At 43.3% G+C, this 20048-nt stretch overlaps 3 protein-coding genes across 3 annotated transcripts; 2 read left to right on the top strand and 1 right to left on the bottom strand.

Moving 5' to 3' along the window:
* The first annotated feature begins 613 nt into the window (after positions 1 to 613).
* On the top strand, positions 614 to 9760 carry LOC100840594 (importin-11). The gene is made up of 24 exons (XM_003562353.4): positions 614 to 884; positions 1044 to 1153; positions 1659 to 1731; positions 1816 to 1877; positions 1947 to 2088; positions 2423 to 2641; positions 2747 to 2813; positions 3230 to 3635; positions 4274 to 4421; positions 4504 to 4664; positions 4956 to 5055; positions 5169 to 5243; positions 5340 to 5474; positions 5647 to 5739; positions 6202 to 6384; positions 6464 to 6568; positions 7015 to 7173; positions 7662 to 7706; positions 7814 to 8035; positions 8449 to 8555; positions 8643 to 8699; positions 8801 to 8876; positions 8959 to 9244; positions 9321 to 9760. The coding sequence occupies exons 1-23, from the start codon at positions 744 to 746 to the stop codon at positions 9121 to 9123; spliced, it is 3051 nt and encodes a 1016-aa protein (XP_003562401.1). The 5' UTR covers positions 614 to 743; the 3' UTR covers positions 9124 to 9244; positions 9321 to 9760.
* Positions 9761 to 10025: 265 nt separating this feature from the next.
* LOC100841199 (probable protein phosphatase 2C 32) lies at positions 10026 to 11793 on the bottom strand. Its single transcript, XM_003562355.4, has one exon. It carries the CDS (start codon positions 11275 to 11277, stop codon positions 10132 to 10134), a length of 1146 nt encoding a protein of 381 aa, XP_003562403.1. The 5' UTR covers positions 11278 to 11793; the 3' UTR covers positions 10026 to 10131.
* Positions 11794 to 13631: 1838 nt separating this feature from the next.
* LOC100840891 (probable AMP deaminase) lies at positions 13632 to 19541 on the top strand. Its single transcript, XM_003562354.4, has 19 exons — positions 13632 to 14011; positions 14462 to 14643; positions 14809 to 14998; positions 15083 to 15261; positions 15351 to 15402; positions 15498 to 15625; positions 16037 to 16216; positions 16331 to 16398; positions 16483 to 16625; positions 16811 to 16872; positions 17050 to 17163; positions 17295 to 17435; positions 17818 to 17970; positions 18155 to 18208; positions 18278 to 18388; positions 18468 to 18641; positions 18729 to 18809; positions 18922 to 19020; positions 19122 to 19541. Exons 1-19 carry the CDS (start codon positions 13696 to 13698, stop codon positions 19188 to 19190), a joined length of 2496 nt encoding a protein of 831 aa, XP_003562402.1. The 5' UTR covers positions 13632 to 13695; the 3' UTR covers positions 19191 to 19541.
* The last annotated feature ends 507 nt before the right edge of the window (positions 19542 to 20048 follow it).

Below are 20048 nucleotides of genomic sequence, written 5' to 3'. Positions count from 1 at the left end.
GATTGGAAACGAGAAACTCCACCCAGCATCATGCATATATACCTCCTTTTTTTTTGGCTTCCAGGACAGGCTTCTCGGAGAAGCTGCTCTCTCCCACAAAATTTCATAGGCGGCTTCTCTAGGAAGCTGGGTGAGAGCAGCTTCTCGAAGAAGTCCATCCTAAAAACCGAAAAGAAGGAGGCCCTGCAGGGGTTAATTTGTAAGATCGATCAAAACATTACTATCCGCAAACATTTGTTGGGCTGCGAGCATATTTGTTGGAAGATCACTTCTTCTCATGCATTTGTATCTCCAGACATTCATGCATACTAGTGCAAGACCATCTACTGATCATGGCGACATGTATAGGACAAATACATTGTGTATTTCGTCGATTCGATATGTACAATGCTTATCTAAGTTGGTCTAGTTATGCAACATCAATTTTCTTTTGCATATTTTCTCACGAGCCAAAGAAAGAAAGAAAAGATCTTCAACAAAGCAACACGTGCTATAATACGCGGGAAGCCATGAAGGCGTATCCCCGTGGTGAAAACGTTAACACGGGCACACGTATTACAGCAAAGCAGACGGGACCAAGTTTCCAGCTAGGGATCTCCGCTTTCTCTCGCAGCTTTTCTTCCTTCCTCTTCCTGAAACCCCCCTGCGACCTCCCTCTCCGATCATTCCTCACCGCGCTGCCGCCGCCGCCCTATATCACCGCCGCCGCCGCGCCCGTGACCGCCTTCGTTGCAGGACACAGCATGGCTCTCTCCGCCGGCGACGTGCCGGCCATGTACACGGTCCTCGTCAACTCGCTCAGCGCCGACGAGGCGACGCGGCGGCCGGCGGAGGCGGCTCTCGCGCAGTGCGAGGCCCGCCCCGGGTTCTGCTCCTGCCTCCTCGTAAGCCATTCCACCCCCCGCCCTCCCTCCCCATTCGCCTCGCCGGGGGCTGCCCTCTTAGGCTTCTGCCTCTCTCGCCTCCGAGGCGTGCCCGATCTACATGGGGGCGATTAGGCGCGTTGTACTCCGTCTGACGGTCCTGATCTGGTGCTTCTGCAGGAGATCATCTCCGCGAGGGGCTTGTCCTGCCGCGAGGACGTGCGTCTGCTCGCCACGGTTTACTTCAAGAACAGCATCAACCGTTATTGGCGTGCTCGCCGGGATTCCTAGTGAGCGTCCCTTCAGTTCCATTGATATATTATGCATCCATGAGTGATGTTTCCTAGCGTTTGTACTGACAGTAATGACAATGTGCGTGCTATCATATTCACTGTGGCTCTGCCCAAGCTTCTTATTGTTAATGTTTTTTTTGCAAGTATTCTTATTGTTCATGTTGGTAGCTAGAATAATTGTATTGCTTGGATGCTCATTACTCTTTCATTAGTTATTGAACATCCTAAATTATACCATAGAACAATAGCTGATTGTCTCCAACAGGACAGAACAATTGCTGATCCACTGCAATATCAAATGCATTCTTGATCATCTCTGCGTGGATTAAATACTCCTCTAGATCTGTTTATTATCCTAAGTTCCTAACCCTGTACTTCTGAAGTAGAATTTCGCCCGTGACATTTATTTTGGTAATTTAATTTGCAACTGTCTGCAACATAATTACTTGTCAACTTAGCAAACTTTGACATCGCACTTACCATTTTGAATTATCTGTTGTAGTGGAATTAGCAACGAGGAGAAGGACCACCTTCGTAAAAATCTCTTGCTAAACATACGGGAGGAGAATAACCAGGTGCAGACTAGATATAACACATGTGTGCAATCTTATGATCTAAAACACATAGCACATGTACTGATGCAAATATTGTAATTGTAGATTGCACTTCAGCTAGCCGTACTAATCTCCAAGATTGCACGTTTGGATTACCCCAAAGAGTGGTAACTATCTTCATCGCAACTCTTGTCTTCCACATGGGTTGAGTTGTTGCTCACAATCATGTAATTCAGGCGGGACCTTTTCTCTACATTGGCACAACAACTGCAATCAGCTGATGTTCTTGCTTCACACCGTGTATTTATGGTCTTATTTCGAACTTTAAAGGAGCTTTCAACTAAACGGCTCGCTGTTGATCAAAGGAATTATGCTGAGGTAAAACTACTTGTTCATCTATAACAGTCATCACTACTCGGATGCACCTGTGTTTGATTTTCTACCCCCAGTTTATCGGATGTGTATCAACTCCACAATTTCTTTTAGATTTGGCTTTAGTGTGAAATTGTTCTCGAGCTGATCAAGAAACATGTTGATCATAGCATTTCTCTTACCATTTCTTATCAATCGATCATAGCATTTCTCTTACCATTTTTTATTAAAGCATGAATTCGTGCAACTTGGTTTGTTTGCATATGTTGCAAATGTTACTGACCATAATCAAGAAATTCTGCTGAGTATTATGTACTAATACATTTCTTGTCTTATGCAGATTACTAGCCACTTGTTTGAGTATACCTGGAACCTTTGGAAGAGCGACGTGCAAACCATATTGCAAAATCTTTCCATGCTCTCACAGAGGAATGACATAGATTCCATTTTGGAGCAGTCAAACGATCTTATTTTGATATGCGACCGTTGGTTGCTTTGTCTAAAGATCATCCGGCAACTAATTTTTTCAGGTTATGCAAGTGATTCAACTACAGCGCAGGTAGTTAGAGTTGCTGTTATTTTGTTGCTCATAGTTGTACTGCTTTATGATCTTCATCAGCTGTTCCGAAAAACAACAGTCGTGAGTAGCTATTGTAATTTGCAGGAAGTCTGGCAGGTCAGGGAAGTGTCTCCAACAGTTTTGACTGCCATTCAATCAATTCTTCCTTATTGTAAGTTACCTTTTATCTTGTAGTCTCGACTGAATTATGCTCTCTTCCTTAGTAGTCTTAAGCTAATTGAAAGAAACTGCTCTGACTTTACCTAATAGCGATCCATTGCAAGTTACATTAATTGCTAATGTACGAGGATATCTTCTTGTGTTCCTGCCTTAATATTTGACCTGATCAGTAAATCTCCTAGCAAGAAACTGAAACTGCGATTGAATTATACTCCTTCTATTCAGAAAGCTTGGAGAACAACATAATAGTATTTATATAAATGCCCTGTTTATATCAGCTTGTCAAGTTAAATCTTCGTATGAATTTTTTTCTGGTGTTACTGTTTTTCTGACCTGTCAAGCATGGCGTTCTGATTTATTCCGTTCACTTATCTCAATTAATTTATTCCTTTTTTTTGTGCTTGATAGACTCGTCCTTTAAAGACAAGCAAGCTAAACTATGGGAATTCGCAAAAAGGACATGCACTAAGTTGATGAAAGTCCTTGTTACCTTACAAGGCAGACATCCATATTCTTTCGTACACCAAACTGTGCTTCCTTCCACAGTTGACTTCTGTTTGAATATGATCACAAATCCTGAACAGGCTGGCACATCCTTTGAGGAGTTTCTTATACAATGCATGGTTTTGGTTAAATCAGTATTGGAGTGCAAAGAATACAAACCAAGTCCCACAGGCCGCGTGATCCACGAAAGTGCACAACCTTTAAGCCTGGAGCAAAGGAAGAAAAACTTTGGGGCAGTGGCTAGTGACATGCTGAAGGTTGTTTTGCCTGGTGATCGAGTTGTGTTGCTGTGTAACGTTTTAATAAGGAGGTAATATTCTGATTGCATAGAAATTGCATACTTCTGTTATCTTTTGTGCAAAGCCACTGAACTGCTGCAATATTACTAGAATGATTTTTTGGCAAGCATCAATAGCTCAAGGTTGTGTAAGTTAGGATATAACAGATGCATTGATGCTGGATAAGGACATCTTTTGGCCACCATGTAGTATTGATATTCTGTAGGAAAAAGAATCAATATCCTTTTGATGAACCTTTGCGTTGAAGAATTACAAAAATAGAAGATTAGCCAGGAGCAATTGGTCTTATGTTTTAGTATCGCAGATAAGTAAAGCATATAAAACTTTCTTGATCTGTTGACCCGCTGCTGAAGTAACTGTCTTATGACAGTTGTTCATGTAACAAATGACATGAAAATGCCTTTTCTGCTACTAGTTAGCCTTTAGATTTCTATAAACATGTAATGGTACATAGAATTGCCATTGTGAGTTGCAGAGATCACTTTATTTCTGCACAGAAAGCATAGCATAACTCTCAGTATTTATGCACATACATGTACACACAGATTCCTGAGAGTGGAGAATTATTTTCTAGTATCTATGCGTTCATATATTTGTTTTGGACTTTGCTAGACTTTCTAGGAATCAGGAACTTACACTTCTTGTCCAGGTACTTTATTTACACAGCAAAAGATTTGGAGGAATGGTCAGAGAATCCTGAGTCCTTTCATCATGAGCAAAATTTAGTCCAGTGGACGGAGAAACAACGGCCATGTGCTGAAGCCCTCTTCATTGTCATCTTTGAGAACTATCGAGAGGTGTGCCCATACATTCTTTATGCTGTGACATGTGAGTCTATGTTCAATGTTGGAATGCTCATATGATCATATGTTCTCTCAGCTACTAGCTCCAGTTGTTGTTTCTGTTCTTCGGGAAGCCATGTCTGTTTCTCCACCACTAGAAACAGATGTTTCAGCTGGAATGCTTTTAAAGGATGCTGCTTATACAGCAGCTGGGCATGTTTATTACGAACTATCAAATTACCTCAGTTTTAATGAATGGTAAGTTGAAGAGCAATGATATTTCTGTATTGACTTGCAAAAAGGTTGGATGTGACTGGTGCATTTAGCCAGTCAGTGCCAATCTTTGTATGGTGTAAATTATTTAGTGAAAATGTGACCAGTCTTTATATAGCTGTTTGCAAATGCTACTGGATGTTACATTTTTATGTTCTTATGCAGTAAGGACTATACATTTATTTCCTTTTAGAGGGACAACTAAGCATTATTTCAAAATCAGTAGCTAGAGTAAATCATACTTCGCTTTTCCTTAGTTTTTTCTCATTCCAACAGGTTTCATGGATCTCTATCTATCGAAATTTCAAATGGCCATCCCAATATGCGTATCATTCGTCGAAAAGTTGCATTGCTACTTGGGCAATGGATTTCCGAGGTTCTTTTCTTTATCATTATCTTAGAAAAGCTAAATATTGATCTCGCAGTTTTATTTCTTGATGATCTGTAGATTCCCTACATCTCCAGCTTCTGATAATTGTAGCTTTGCAGATCAAGGGTGACACAAGAAAATTGGTCTACCATGCTTTGGTTGCATTGCTGCAGGATAATGACATTGCTGTCAGGGTATGTTTTGTGTTTATGATTCCTTAATTGTGAGTCATTTCCATATATTCATCTAATGTGTTTAATAATAACTTGCTCACGCCGTTCTTCTTTCAGCTGGCAGCATGCTCTTCTCTGTGCTATCTTTTTCAAGAGTCTAGCTTTTCGGAACTTGATTTGTTTGAATGTCTTCCTACATGTTGGACAATGTGTTTCAAGTTGACAGAAGATGTCCAAGAATTTGATTCAAAGGTTTGGATTTCCTTAGTACATCATTTGTTTCCTTCAGCTTCCGTTTATCTGAGAGCCCTAAATAAGTCACTGACCCACTGTACCATTTTGAACCTCATCTTAAGTTACCAGTCAATCCCATGCCTGGTAAAAGGTATGTCCACCTTAAGGTTTTCCTTTTGTTTCTTTGTAGGTGCAAGTTCTAAATTTCATCTCAGTTCTTCTTGAACATGTCGGCGACAAGGTTATTCCTTTTGCAAGTCAGTTATCACAATTTTTTCAGAAGGTATAGCTCAAGCATTTTGGTCTGAATATCTGATAGAAATCCCATTTCCTGTTGGCTGTACTCGACCAATAACAAGGGCATACTTATGTTGTGAGCTGAGCTGTCTGTGAGTTTTATATGCCTCACAATGCACCATTTTCAGAATGCTACATTAGAACAGAGATAAATTAGCCGTTTCAGGCAATAACATTTCTTCAGTTTATACACATTTCAACTTTGAATGCTAACTTTGTTTATTTGGACCTCCTCATCCAATGATCTTAAGAACATTACTGTCTATTTTATTAGAATGTCTGTAGTGTCAAGATAGCATCTAGACCAGCTAGTAAGCAAGCCAATGCCTGTTCTTCTGTTTTCCTAGTTAGCGAGTGAGTTTGTCAGCCTATTCAATAATTTATGCAGATTTTTATTTGTGCTGCAGATGTAAATTGATTAGTTATTCTAATTTGAGTGTTCTTTCAGATCTGGGAAGAATCTGCGGGTGAAAGCTTGCTACAGATTCAACTGCTTGCAGCACTTAGAACTTTTGTTTCTTCTCTTGGATACCAGTCGCCTCTTTCTTATAACATGCTTATTCCTATACTGCAAAGTGGTATAAATGTAGATGGCCCTGACGCTCTTAATCTTCTCGAGGACAGTGTACTTGTAAGTAGTTCTTAACCAAGCTCACACACATGCATAGTGCATGTGTGCAAATTATCTAACATTGAGATTCATAATGCAGTTGTGGGAAGCAACCCTCTCAAATGCCCCATCCATTGTCCCTCAACTGCTGGATTTGTTCCCTTATCTTGTGGGCATCGTTAATAGAAGCTTCGACCATCTGGAGGTTAGCATACACACCCGTCCACCCCGCAAAACAAACAGGATTGATCTCTGGTTACATATAAGTGTCCTTCTAGGCATTGATGCACATGCACTCCAAAAATAACTTTGAGCTCTAGTTTCTATCGTGATATTTGCATGTAAAAGATTATACTATCAAGAAAGCATTTTCCAAGACAAAACCACTTCTCTAATCTCTGTATGTTTGATCCAGATATTCATAATGATACTGTTGAAGTTGAAATAGTTCGCCTTCCAGGATGACACTTTTTTTGTGCTGGAATGAGTAATGAGTATTTTCATAAGTTCAGTCTGATTTAGAATGTAGGTATCAGAACGAATTAAATGTACTCTGCGTCATTTGGGTTGTTTTCTTATACTACTTGCCATGTTTAAGGATTTGGAGGATTTTATTTTCTTGACCTGTTGAAAGACTTCTGAATGATTTAGGTTGCAGTCAACATAGTTGAGGATTACACAATTTTTGGTGGATCAGAATTTTTGAAAAGCCATGGCACAAGTTTGGCAAACATTTTTGATACTATTGTTGGAAATGTAAATGACAAGGGACTTCTCACCACACTTCCGGTCATCGATCTTCTTGTTCAGGTTATTATTAATTTTCCGTTTCTGAAGCAACTTGACTTTCTGCAGAACTTTACTTTATGTTGCTATCTATGAATCATTTAATCAATGCTGACTATCATCTGGGCAAAATTTTTGTTAGCGTAATGTTAGGGAACTTTTTTTTTTACTACTGGGAAGCAGGGAGACTGAACCTAATGTTTTTACTCCTGGGAAGCAGGGAGACTGAACCTAATTTTTTTACTACTGGGAGGCAGGGAGATTGAACCTAATTTTTTAAACTACTGGGAAGCAGGGGCAGGGAGACTGTTCTCCCTGAATATGTATCATCAGGGTTAAGGAGTAAATGCTCTGCGGACTAATTCCTTGCCATTTTATCTGAGGAAATTAGATCGTGAATTCGTGATACTGTGTAATGGAACTGTAACTGATTGTTTCTGTTTTATTTTGACATGTTACTCTCTCTTTTTCTCGTATTTTTGTATCAATCTAACTGGAGCTTTTGGGTGCAGCTCTTTCCTCAGGAAGCTCCAGTGTTGATATCCAGCGCTCTTCAGGTACTTCTGTGGTTGGTTTCAGGGTCTTGGATGCTCAATTGACTTGCACTCCTTTCTGTCCTTTTTCATTCCATCATTCTGACTTGTTCATTCATGCCAACCTCTAGAAACTTATCTTCATATCTTTGAGTCGAGATGATGAGCATAATCCTTCTAGGACAACTGTCCGTGCATCCTCCGGAGCAATTCTTGCTAGGCTTTTGGTGATGAATACAAACTTTTCTGGGCAGTTATTATCAGAGCCTGCCCTTTTGGCAAACATTCAACAATCAGGGATATCTGTAAAGAACAATCTTCTACTTTCTTTGGTTGATGTGTGGATTGACAAGGTACAATGATTCAGCATTTCCCTATTTATTGGACTAAGACACATGTGTCAATTAATTAATGTTTTTTGCATAGTTCTAGTGGAAAATGATGTACCCTCTTTTTCTGCCACCATTTGATTTAGACACGTGTTCACCAAAATATGCTGTGAATATATCTAAATAAGGAAATTTGTTCTTTGTTCAGCTCTCAACCTGTACCAGGAGATATTGTGAATACACTTGCATTATCAAAGAAACTTTGCATCTGTTGTTGTGTGAATGTGCCCAGATTGTGTTTACAAGTGTTCTATGTTCAATATCAGCCTTAGTTTAATAATCTTAACATGCATTAGACGTTGGCATGGACTTGTAAATTCTTGAAGAGCGCAGTGGTTTATGTGTTGCTGTTTAACAAGCTCTATTTCATTGGACAGGTAGATGATGCGAATGTTGTACAGCAGAAGGAGTTTGCAATGGCTCTTTCTGTAGTTTTGACCTTGCAGGTACCTCAAGTCATCGACAAACTTGATGATATCTTAAGGTAATGCATTTCTGGAGATGATAACTGAAACATCAAGACTGGTTTGGTTGGTAGTTTGGTATTCATCATTCATATGATTGTGTGCAGTGTCTGCACTACTGTTATAATTGGGGGCCGTGAAGTAAAGACCGAGGATGATTCTAGGTGTTGTATTGATATGACTTGGACTATTGATTTTGTCTCATTAAGTATTTAAGGCCTCTATCATTTCTATGCATAATTCTAGCACAATAATCTTTCTGCAGTGGCGATATTACGAGCTCTTCCTGGCTTGGCAGCGATAATTCAGGTTACCCTAGCAAATTCTTGAGAAAAAGACAAGTAAGTTGTGTTTTTTCTTTACTTAAATTTTCCAAACATTGGATTATTATTAGGCACTTATTCTGGCAATCCTCTTGACCAGGCAAAGGATTCAGATCCAATCAAACAAGCTTCTCTAGAGGACGTGGTAAGAGAGAACTTAAAAGCATGTGCAGCTCTCCACGGGGACGCAGCTTTCAACGCCGCCATCAGCAGGATCCATCCAGCAGCATTTGCTCAGCTGCAGCAGGCCCTGAACAAGGCATGAGATGTGAATAGCTCCTGATTGATACTTTGATCTTTGTTGTGGATACATTGAAGAAGAAGAGACGGCGCGTCACAAGCCACCATTGCATGGAGTGCATGGTGATCCCAACACAAGACACCATGTAAACTTAGCTGAACACACGATCAATAAAGCTGCATGCTTCGATGGATTAATATCGTTTTCCTTCTCCGTTTCAGGTGCTGCCATTTTGATGATGAGCTGCTTTCTTTGGTCCTGTGATATACTCCATCTACTGTCGAAGACAAACACGGCATCATCAGTTGTCGATGCTGCTGGTGCAGAGAGTAGGGAACTGAGGTGTGAATAGGGAGGGGCCATTAGTTCCCCTGGGTTATGATTGAAGGTCATATTCTTGCAAGTTTTTTGTGAGGTAGAGGTTGTAGTTTTGAAGGATATTATTGGGGGCAATATCTGCAATATTTTTGGTTTTCTGCTGGGAGCCAGATTTGGCCATGATTCAGTCTTGAGGTTTGCACAAGTTTTGAGTCCGTAGTTCCCAGGTGGCTGACTTTTCACTGGCAGAGATTATCAGAGGTGGAGATTGTAATAGTTGTTCAACTATAAACAAAAACTGTGAGAATGAATTGTTACGAAGCAGAAAAGTTTGTTTTACGAACTGATGATTGCCATTACAGATAATTGCCTGAATCTTTAATAGACGAGCAGCCGGATGAGCAAAAAAAAAAATTCTCTCACTACGAAACATAAATCTTTGTTTCCCTTGTGCTTTATGGAGCACAGTTGTACACATTGGAACCTGACAATGTTTGTTGATCAAGGTTTTTGGACCATTCTCCTTGGATCCAGGCATGTATTGTATGAACTGAAGATTGTTATTTTTACCGCTAATTGCGTTTATCTTTAAGCAGCCGGACGGAGCAAAAAAAAAAAAAGAGGAAGCTCTTATATCTTATCTATTATCTACAATCTTGTGACACGTTTACAGATGCCGCTAATCATCCTTTTGTGTGTTAATCAATCTAATTGTCATGGGTGGAGAAGAAGGCGTTTGAGGTGGACGACGAGGACGCTGATATCGTCCGTGGATCCTCTGGCCACCGCCATGTCCACGAGCCGGCGGCAAGCAACGGAGGGCGGCAGGCCACTGGAGCAAGCATCAACGGCCTCCTGGTTGCCCACCTTGTCCCAGAGCCCGTCGGAGGCGAGCACGAGCAGCTCGCAGTCGTCGTCTCCAAGGTCCACGGACGTCGTCTCCGGGTCCGGCAGCACCCATGGCTTGAGGTGCGCGTCGCCGATGCCCCTCGTGACCGCCAGCGACCCCCGCACCCGCCACGTCCCGCGGCTGTCCCGCAGCACCAGCCCGCCGGGGAGCGCCTCGATCCGCTCCCGCTCCTCCCGCCGCGACGCCCGGTGGTCCGTGGTCAGCGCGAGGGCGGGCGACCTTCCGCGGCCCAGCACGGCGCGGCAGTCCCCGGCGCCGGACACGACGAGCTGGCGGCGGTCGCGGAGCAGCAGCGCCGTCACGCAGCACGCGCCGCCTCCGTTTGCCGCGGCGGCGGAGGAGGAGAACTCCTTGTCCGTGCGGAGGTACGCGCGCCTCACCGCGGCCTCGACGGCCTCCGAGCTTTTGCTTGCGTGGAGGAGCTCGTTGGCGATGATGCGGGGCATGTTGTTGGCGGCGAACTCGGCGGCGGACTTCCCGCCGTGGCCGTCGAAGACGGCGAAGAGCGCGGCGTCGGGGTCGCCTCCTAGGGCGACGGTGGCGGCGTGGCGGTCCTCCATCTCGAGGCGGTTCCGGCCTTTCCCGCGCCTGCAGTAGGCCGCGAAGCCCTCCCCTGAGTCCTCCGCCACCTCCGGTTCCATCCCACGAGCAGCAGCAACGGCATCTAATGGTGTCGGGGCCGTGGCTGGGACGAGGAGCGGCGGCGGGCGGCGGCGCTTGGCGTTGGAGGAAGAAGAAGAGGGTGCGTGCGAAGCGGCTGGGACGACGAGGAGAGGCGGGTCGGCGGGGCGGATGCGCAGCTTGGCGGCGCGGAGGGCGATGAGGCGGAGCGGCGAGCCCTCCGGCGGCGCGGGCTGCTGCTGCTGCTTGAAGGAGACGTGTGCAGGGGCGGCGGGCCGGGATGACGGGGAGAAGACCGGCGACCCCGGCGGTGCCACGGTGCAAGCCATGCTGAGTTAGCTTGGCCTGCGTTGTTGCTGGTCGAGGGAGAAGACCAGAGATCACTCACTCTGCTCTGCTAGGCAGCTAGCTTTAGCTACTGACGATTGAGAGAGTGTTGCTTTGCTCCAGTGAGTCTGCAGACTGCAGTGCAGTGAGCTAATTCCGGAGCTGCTTGCTTTGCTCAACTCGGCTCCCTCCTTGCTTCCTTGTGCTGCTCTGCTCTGCTCCATGGGGTTCAATTTGTAGTCGCGCGGCGGGCGGCATGATGACGGACAGGAGGGATGGCGACTGGGCGCCTACTGATTCAGCGGTCAAACATGGACCCCATACGCGCTCATCGATCAAGTGAGAAATCGAGGCTCCTCCTTTGATTAATTATCCAGCCAACTGACACAGACACAACAATTAAGCACTATAGTCCGGACTCCGGATTGGTTGTAAAGCAGGTCTTCTAGTAGTTGCACCAGCAGGCAATCTCCCATACGCTGCTGCCACGCGCGCACCCGTATCATAATATCACCTCTCTCTCAAGTGCGCTCTCTTCTTGTGTTGGAGTACTACAGGCCGTCCCGTGATGATTAGTCAAGTTAAGCAAAAGGCATCTCCATCCATGAAGCGACGTGTCGGCCATTACAAAGCAGCGGCAGGAAGACGACACGATTCGAGCGGCGAAGCTGCCCAGAAGCTGCCTCTCTCAACGTCCTCCCTCCCTCCCTCCCTCCCTCGATCAACACGCACGCACCAATTGGCTTTATTGTTATCTATTATTATGCTACCGGACGAAAGAAGAAAAAAAGAGCAAGTGCTAATTAACGTGACATCACTTGTGTGTACAGTATATATAGAGCTAATTAAGCTAGACCTATCGACGTCGTGCAACTCGAATGTCATTGGCTGATTAAGGTTCCAAGGTTTTGAACGGTCAACACTACACGCTCAGTAGTACTTGTCCGTTCAATTATTACTATACGTGGCAACTCGCCAGCGATTTGACCTCATCTTTGTGAAGACGATTTGCTCCATGAGGAGGAACAATAGTCCTAGCCGCCTCAGGAAAATTAAACAAGCCCTTAATGGGCTCGTTCGCTTCTGATGCTACTCATCACCTTCTTTTCTCTCTCTCCCTCTCTTTCGTTTCGGAATTCACATGTATACTGGTAGTATCATCAATTTGTTTGATTTTTCCTTTCGTGAACAAAATTCCCCAATAATTCACCCGACAACGACGATCCCAAAGGCTCTTCCGCCTCTCAACTGAAAACTCTACTAGCTAGTAGACTAAAAGCCTTTCCCATTTTCTACAGTCTTGTCATTTTGTTTGCATGATTGCCTCCTTTTTTCCTCCTTGTCACCATCCATTTAGTTCGCATCTAGAGCCTTCCCATTTTCTATAGTAGAGCTGTGCCATTTAGTTTGCATTCTTGCCTCCTTTTTCCTTACTGAAAATAGTTAAACGGTACCAGACATGTATAACGCGTCTCCATCCATCGATTGTCCCTCAGCCTTATTTTGGTACCACTTGGACACACGTAATTCGCACCAAATTTCTGCTAGTAGAACAAAACAAGCATACATGTAGCTACCAAATTCAAATAGGACTCGAATATGATCCAGTGAGTGTGATTGCACTGATCGACTATCTCCTCGTAGGACAAGTGGAGTGGGTATATACCAGCGTCTTTTTTTCCCCAAGCAATGCTGATAATGATGATTCTTTACATTTCTCTAGCTTTTAACTAGCGCAATATCTATATGTTGCTATGGTCATAAAATAACACGTTTAGAAAAATGTTACCACTCCGTACTAATTAGTTATAAATGACCTTAAATCATATAACCATATTCATTTTAATCTCAATGATTTGTATCAAATCAGAGGGTGATAAAAATGAATATAAAGTGGCACATTTCAAATACGTCGGATCGGACCTTCACTACCAATTGATTGTTTTCTAGGAGTAATTTTTATATAAAATAAAAATCCTAATGCTATTTAGTTGCTCGCAACCCTCAACCGTCAACAAGTCACACAAAAGGCATATACTAATATATCCCCTAAAACAGGCATATACTAATACACAGAGCTGTGTAAAATGCTCCAATTTGTTCGTAAATGCAGGTATAATAATAAAAGGAACAAAAGAAGAATGTAATTGATGGACATATTCCTTTGGTATAGTACACCCCCCATAGGCTAGAGGAATGTGCACACAGATATTCCCCCCAATGGGGAGTGACCAGGCCCCACCCGTCTGTGAGCACGGAATGACCTGCCCCACCAGTCAGTGATTGGCGGAGTGGCCAGGGCCCCACAGGTCAGTCGCGTAGTCCCGCATATAAGCGCGCACCCGCCGCCGCCGCCGCCCTCAACTCTCAGACTCACATCAATCTCCCCAAGCCAAACCCCAGCGGCGCTACCGGCGGCCATGGAGTCCTCCGCCTACGCGCTCCACCTGGCCGTGGCGGCGCTCGTGGGGGCCTCCTTCGCCGCCGCCTCCGCCTACTACATGCACCGCAAGACGCTCGACCAGCTCCTCCGCTTCGCCCGCTCCCTCGACCAGCGCGACCACAACCGCCGCCGCCGCGGCCACCACCTCCGCGCCCACCTGCTCCCCGACGAGGACGACAGCGATTTGGACCAGGCGGAAGCGGACGAGGACGACTCCCCGCCCGCCAGGGACCACGATCGCCGCTTCCTGCCCATCCCGCCGGGCCTCCCGCCGCTCCACACCGGCCGAGAGGGTACGTACGGCCCCCTTCCCACTCTCTCTGATTCGCCCCACAAAGCGATGTCATGTGATTTGATCGGCGCCCGCCTGTGAAACCGCCCCTTCGTCTGATTTGTCCAGTGCAATACAGTTGGTTAGTCAGTGGTGGTGAATTTTAGCGATGCGGACAAGGGCGCTGCCCGCCGCCTAAACCCGAAATGTTCCAAACTATGCATCTGGGCAGTGTTATCTAGCTTCCTATTAACTTACATATGAGTCTCTTATAGGCTCATATTTCTGTGTAGCAGTGCACCAAAGTTTAACGGGGATGCAGGGGAAATACCAGTAGAAAACAGGATGCAGTACTGAGAGTGAGAAGTGACATGGTTTTTCATGCAGCCTGAGCACTAGAAAGCATGTTTGCATCGGTTATGATGTGTGCAAGTTCATTTGATGCTAATGCTGGTCCTTCTTTACCAACCAGGCAAGCCGACTATTTCGCCAGCATCGAACAAAAGAATCGGGTCTCTGGTTAGACCTACCACACCGAAATCCTCTGTTCCTACTGTCAGTGCGTTCGAGAGCATCGAAGATTCAGATGAGGATGCTGAACTTGTCCAGGATTCCAAGAATGATGCTGTTTACTTGGGCACAAATGGAGCTAATGTAAGTCTAAGATGCACACACACTTAAGCAATAGCTTTTGCTTACTTTTGTGGATCTGTTGTATTACTATCTAAATTTTTAATGGGAAACAATCTGATTGGTAAAAGGGTCTTCACAAATGTTTGTACTTGATAGACTAACATGATTTTTTTCCCCATTGCACAGGGATCAGACCCCATTCCTGATAAAGCCACTCAGAATGGGGACATAAAACCAGTACCATCATCAAACATGATTAGATCTCACAGTGCAACCGGCAGTCTGCATGGGGTCCAGCTCAATCCAGTAGCTGCTGATATACTGAGAAAGGAACCTGAACATGAAACTTTCAGCAGGATCAATATTACAGCTGTTGGTATGCTCTCTCTCCATTTATCTATGAATAGTGTTCTTCTCTGAAATGTTTTCACACTTGTACTTATTCTTGTTTTTGCCTCAGAGACTCCTTCTCATGACGAAGCTGAAGCATACAAAGTTCTTCAGAAATGTCTTGAGCTACGAGAGAAATACATATTCAGAGAAGAAGTTGCTCCATGGGAGAAGGAAATCATAACTGATCCCAGTACCCCCAAACCTAACCCGAATCCGTTCAATTACGAACATCAGACTAAAACTGAAGTAAGTGCATTTCTGTAGTATGTGCGTAGCGACCGGCAACACATATATCTGCTTTCCTTTTTCCTAAATACTGTTCTATCCTCTTTCAGCATCATTTTGAAATGGTTGATGGCGTTGTTCATCTATACCCCAATAAAGATTGTAAGTAGCAAATCATTTCATTTCTAGTTTCTGCCGCTAGTAGTTTTCTCAGTTTGAGGCATGTAGCTCACCACTTTGTTTCTTTGTTATTGCAGCTAAAGAAAGATTATATCCTGTTGCTGACGCAACTACCTTTTTTACTGATATGCACTATATACTTCGTGTATTGGCTGCTGGAGATATCCGAACCGTGTGTCATCACCGTTTAAATCTTCTAGAGCAAGTAATTCTTTTCAGATTTTGTTCTTTCAATTGGTTGCCCGGTATGCATAAATATATGCACCGAGAACCTGGCGACAGGGATGTGCCAAGCCTTGTCATGTGTCCCATGGAAGCTTACAGTGGTCCAGGTGGACATACATTTGAAATATAGACGCAAACACTTAGTAAAGAAAAGAATCCCCCGCTGTGTCTAGGGCTCATTATCTCTCTTTTCATTGCACGTGCTACCATGTTTGCTTTCATATGTTGCATATGTTCCAAACTGGCCTGTGAAGCTAGGTTGATTAGTAAATCTAACTGGAAACATGATAATTGTGCATGCATGTGATTTTTTTAATTCTATACAATGAGTTCTGTTTTGTTTTCTTGACACGAACATCGACTTCTGTTTTCATTCTTATCGATTTTGCAGAAATTTAATCTTCATCTGATGGTCAATGCGGATAGAGAGCTGCTTGCTCAGAAAGCTGCACCTCATCGGGACTTCTACAATGTCAGGAAAGTTGATACTCATGTTCATCACTCGGCATGCATGAACCAAAAGCATCTTCTGAGGTTTATTAAGTCGAAGTTGAGGAAAGAACCTGATGAGGTACCACTTATTTCTAAATTGCTATTGTCTCATGTGGACCTGTGGAGTATATAGCAATGAATTGAGATTAAAATGTTCCAATATTGATTTCATTCCAAAATTGTATTCATGTAGGTTGTAATTTTTAGAGATGGGACCTATTTGACTCTTAAGGAGGTTTTCGAGAGTTTGGACTTGACCGGGTAACTGAAATCCTAAACGTGATGGTGCTGTTATTTATCTTTTGATTCCAAATGTTGTAAGTAACCTGTTTGCCTCTCTGCTAGGTATGACCTCAATGTTGATCTCTTAGACGTGCATGCAGATAAGAGTACATTTCACCGTTTTGACAAGTTCAATCTGAAATATAACCCGTGTGGCCAGTCTCGCCTGAGGGAGATCTTTCTTAAGCAGGACAACCTTATTCAAGGTGCACATTCCTTTTGTATTATTGCCTAAACACATCACACTTGATCGATACAATTCGTTCTTTCTTACTGTCATCTTCTTGTTTGAGCTGTTACACAACTGTACTTATATGCCACACTAGAATCATCATCAAGATAGCATGTACATGCACAATTTCGTTAATACACTACACTGTCATCTTACTAGGTCGCTTCCTTGCTGAGTTAACTAAAGAAGTGTTTGCTGACCTTGAAGCAAGCAAATATCAGGTTCTTTTTTCTTCCGTTAATGATTTTCTGGAGTGATGGAACTAGATCTGTTCATGTTTATGATTTTTAATGGGGCACTTATTGGCTACTCATGTATGAGCACTGTGTTTATATTGATTTTGCAGTTGTTTTTCTTTTACTATATGGCTCTGGCTAATGAATCCTATTCTAAATCAGATGGCCGAGTATCGGATATCTATTTACGGGAGAAAGAAAAGCGAGTGGGATCAGATGGCAAGTTGGATAGTTAACAACGAATTGTACAGCGATAACGTCGTTTGGTTAATTCAGGTGATCCATTCAATTGCCATGTTCAGTTTTTCTAGCCTTATGTTTTGTTCTTACCGTATCCAATATTCAAACCACTAACTTTCTCTTTACCGGAGTAGCTGTACTGAAGCATTGTTTTACTTTCTCTGCAGATTCCTCGGATATACAATGTATACAGGGAAATGGGCACCATTAATTCATTCCAGAATCTCCTTGACAATATCTTTCTTCCTCTTTTTGAAGTAACTGTTGATCCTGCTTCACATCCTCAGCTGCATGTTTTCTTAGAACAGGTTAGTGGAAATACTTTAAGCATTTGTTACTAGTCTGCTTCTGCCTTATGTAGTTGTGGTTTGTCTAGTCAACTTGCAATTGTATGGACTAGAAAAACCAATAAGAATTTTTTTGCCCCTTTTTTCACGTTCTCCGCTTTAGTAGAGGCAGTGAGAGTCATCATGAGAAAGTTACTGGCCTACAGTGCAAAAACTGGCGGTCAGGAGAATGCTTTCCATTCGCCTGCGCTAAGAGGCCCCCTCCAAGCTCCTCCCATTAGTAAATTAGTGCATTCACCATGTCTGATGTTTGCAATCTTATTTTTGATGGACCATTCACATTATTTTCCTGCACCAAGTTTTTTCTAGCCATCATTTTTTTTTCTTATACTATTTTCTTCAGGTTGTTGGGTTGGATTTGGTGGATGATGAAAGCAAACCAGAAAGGCGCCCAACAAAACACATGCCGACACCTGAGCAATGGACTAATGTTTTCAATCCAGCATATGCATATTATGTCTACTATTGTTATGCTAACCTGTATACACTGAACAAGGTAACACCATTTTCTGTCCAGATCTCAGTGTGTAAAGGTTAATGAAAAGTTATAAAGAGAAAACACTTTTTTGGAAGCCTTTTAAACTGCTGCTTTTCCATTAAAAAAATGTAGTTTCCTGTTTTGATTCTCCTGCATCATAATTATGCTGTGTTGGTTGATTTGTGTTTTTTTCACTGTGTAGCTTCGTGACTCCAAGGGCATGACAACAATCAAACTTCGTCCACACTGTGGGGAGGTATGTGCATGATGTATGACATTTCCACATTTAAACTGAACATTTTGTCCTAATAATTCTTGTCTTCAGGCTGGCGACATTGACCATCTTGCTGCAGCATTTCTCACTTCTCACAATATTGCTCATGGGGTGAATCTAAAGAAATCCCCTGTACTCCAGTACTTGTATTATCTTGCTCAGGTGAGCAGCGGTATTTCCTGTGTTTCTGACTGGAGTTTCTTTGAAAGGAACTAACCATCTCCTCTCTGCCTGCAATCAGATTGGTCTTGCAATGTCTCCATTGAGCAACAACTCATTGTTTATTGACTATCACCGGAACCCTTTCCCAACATTTTTCCTAAGGGGCCTTAATGTTTCTCTCTCAACTGATGACCCTTTGCAAATTCACTTAACAAAAGAACCTTTGGTTGAAGAATACAGTGTTGCTGCCTCGGTAATCTCCCTCACTCCCTCTAGCCATGTGATTTGTCTCGTGCCCAGTTAGATGTGCTTAATATTGATTGACTGTTACCCGTGGCAGCTGTGGAAGCTTAGTTCATGTGACCTGTGTGAAATAGCTAGGAATTCTGTTTACCAGTCTGGTTTCTCGCATAGGCTGAAGGTATGTATTGCTCACCCATTTGGCAACTCCATTTTCTGTTAAGTAAATACCCCAAGTCACGGACTCTTGCTAAGCATTGGCATCTCTTTGCTTCTTCTCTTTTTTGCTCTAGTCTCACTGGATTGGTAGGAACTACTATAGAAGAGGTCCCGACGGCAATGACATCCACCAGACAAATGTTCCTCACATAAGGATTGAATTCCGACACACTGTATGTGCTTCACTCTCTCACCTTTATTCTTGCGGTATCTGTTCTCTTGCAAATTGGGTCTGTTCCGTTGATAAGAATTTAATTTCTGCTTGGACCCACAGATTTGGAAAGAAGAAATGGAGCTAATACATTTAGGGAATGTTAAAATACCAGAAGAAACCGATAGATGAAGATTTTGCAACAATTTCCAAAGCCCTTGTATCCTTTGATAGGCTGGCACGTTGGCGTTCCGGCATTGCATCCCATCCCATCACATTTTTTTTCTGCCTTACAGAGGAGAAGCAAGCCTATGCGGCCTGTAAGAGAGAAGAAAAGGACTGGACTGCTTTTCGATGAGTCTCTTATAGTTGTTACTTGTATAGGCAAATTATAAGTATGGGATCGATGAACGTTGTATGATTTTGATGAAATACACATTACATGTGTTGTTGGGATGCTGACCTCATACATTAAAGACCCCGCTTAAAATTGAAATGAACGCTGGCTTCTATCCAGATCTTCCATGACATGGAAGTTATTTATGTTTTTGCTGCTATACTACTACATTGTAGTATTTTATTAGTTCTATCGTATTATCAGAATAATAATAGTGTTATTATTACGTATGTAGCACGTGGTGTAGAGTTTGTGCCACGCCGAGCCTGCAAGCGTAAAGCTGCAGGAGGCTTAACATAACCACCTCGAATGGTCCCCTGCAATAAATAATCAAATTATGAGGATCTTTGGAGTGATGCAAGTTGTGCCCTCCCACTCCCAGTATCAGATCTCACTAATGTTAAGTGGTGTCCCAGTGGTTTGGGGAATGGGCCACAATGCAAGGGTTTGCCATGCTGCCTCAAGCTCAAGGGAAGTAGCAGCAGTACGATGATGTTTTAGCTCTTTGGGAAACGATGATGATTGCGTATATTCATGATGGGGACTAACTGACACTCGCTTGAGAAAGTGAGGTTCCCCTGCGTACTTGTTTCTCTGTATGTTGCCCTTTTCATGTACTCTGTAACGATGACCACCAAGCCAGTTTAGCACCC

Source organism: Brachypodium distachyon, chromosome 1 (genome assembly GCF_000005505.3).
Source record: "Brachypodium distachyon strain Bd21 chromosome 1, Brachypodium_distachyon_v3.0, whole genome shotgun sequence".
In the NCBI taxonomy this organism is placed as follows: domain Eukaryota; kingdom Viridiplantae; phylum Streptophyta; class Magnoliopsida; order Poales; family Poaceae; genus Brachypodium; species Brachypodium distachyon.
The sequence above is the reverse complement of the archived record's forward strand: the minus strand, read 5'-3'. Positions and strand labels throughout refer to the sequence as shown.

Excerpts from the sequence above, each read along its gene's own strand:
- LOC100840891 (XM_003562354.4), top strand. The coding sequence starts at position 13,696 with ATGGAGTCCTCCGCCTACGCGCTCCACCTGGCCGTGGCGGCGCTCGTG. Across the intron at positions 14,012-14,461 it reads GCTCCACACCGGCCGAGAGG|GCAAGCCGACTATTTCGCCA; the intron begins GTACGTACGGCC and ends TTTACCAACCAG. Across the intron at positions 18,642-18,728 it reads AATACAGTGTTGCTGCCTCG|CTGTGGAAGCTTAGTTCATG; the intron begins GTAATCTCCCTC and ends TACCCGTGGCAG.
- LOC100840594 (XM_003562353.4), top strand. The coding sequence starts at position 744 with ATGGCTCTCTCCGCCGGCGACGTGCCGGCCATGTACACGGTCCTCGTC. Across the intron at positions 1,878-1,946 it reads TTGGATTACCCCAAAGAGTG|GCGGGACCTTTTCTCTACAT; the intron begins GTAACTATCTTC and ends CATGTAATTCAG. Across the intron at positions 2,089-2,422 it reads ATCAAAGGAATTATGCTGAG|ATTACTAGCCACTTGTTTGA; the intron begins GTAAAACTACTT and ends TGTCTTATGCAG.
- LOC100841199 (XM_003562355.4), bottom strand. The coding sequence starts at position 11,277 with ATGGCTTGCACCGTGGCACCGCCGGGGTCGCCGGTCTTCTCCCCGTCA.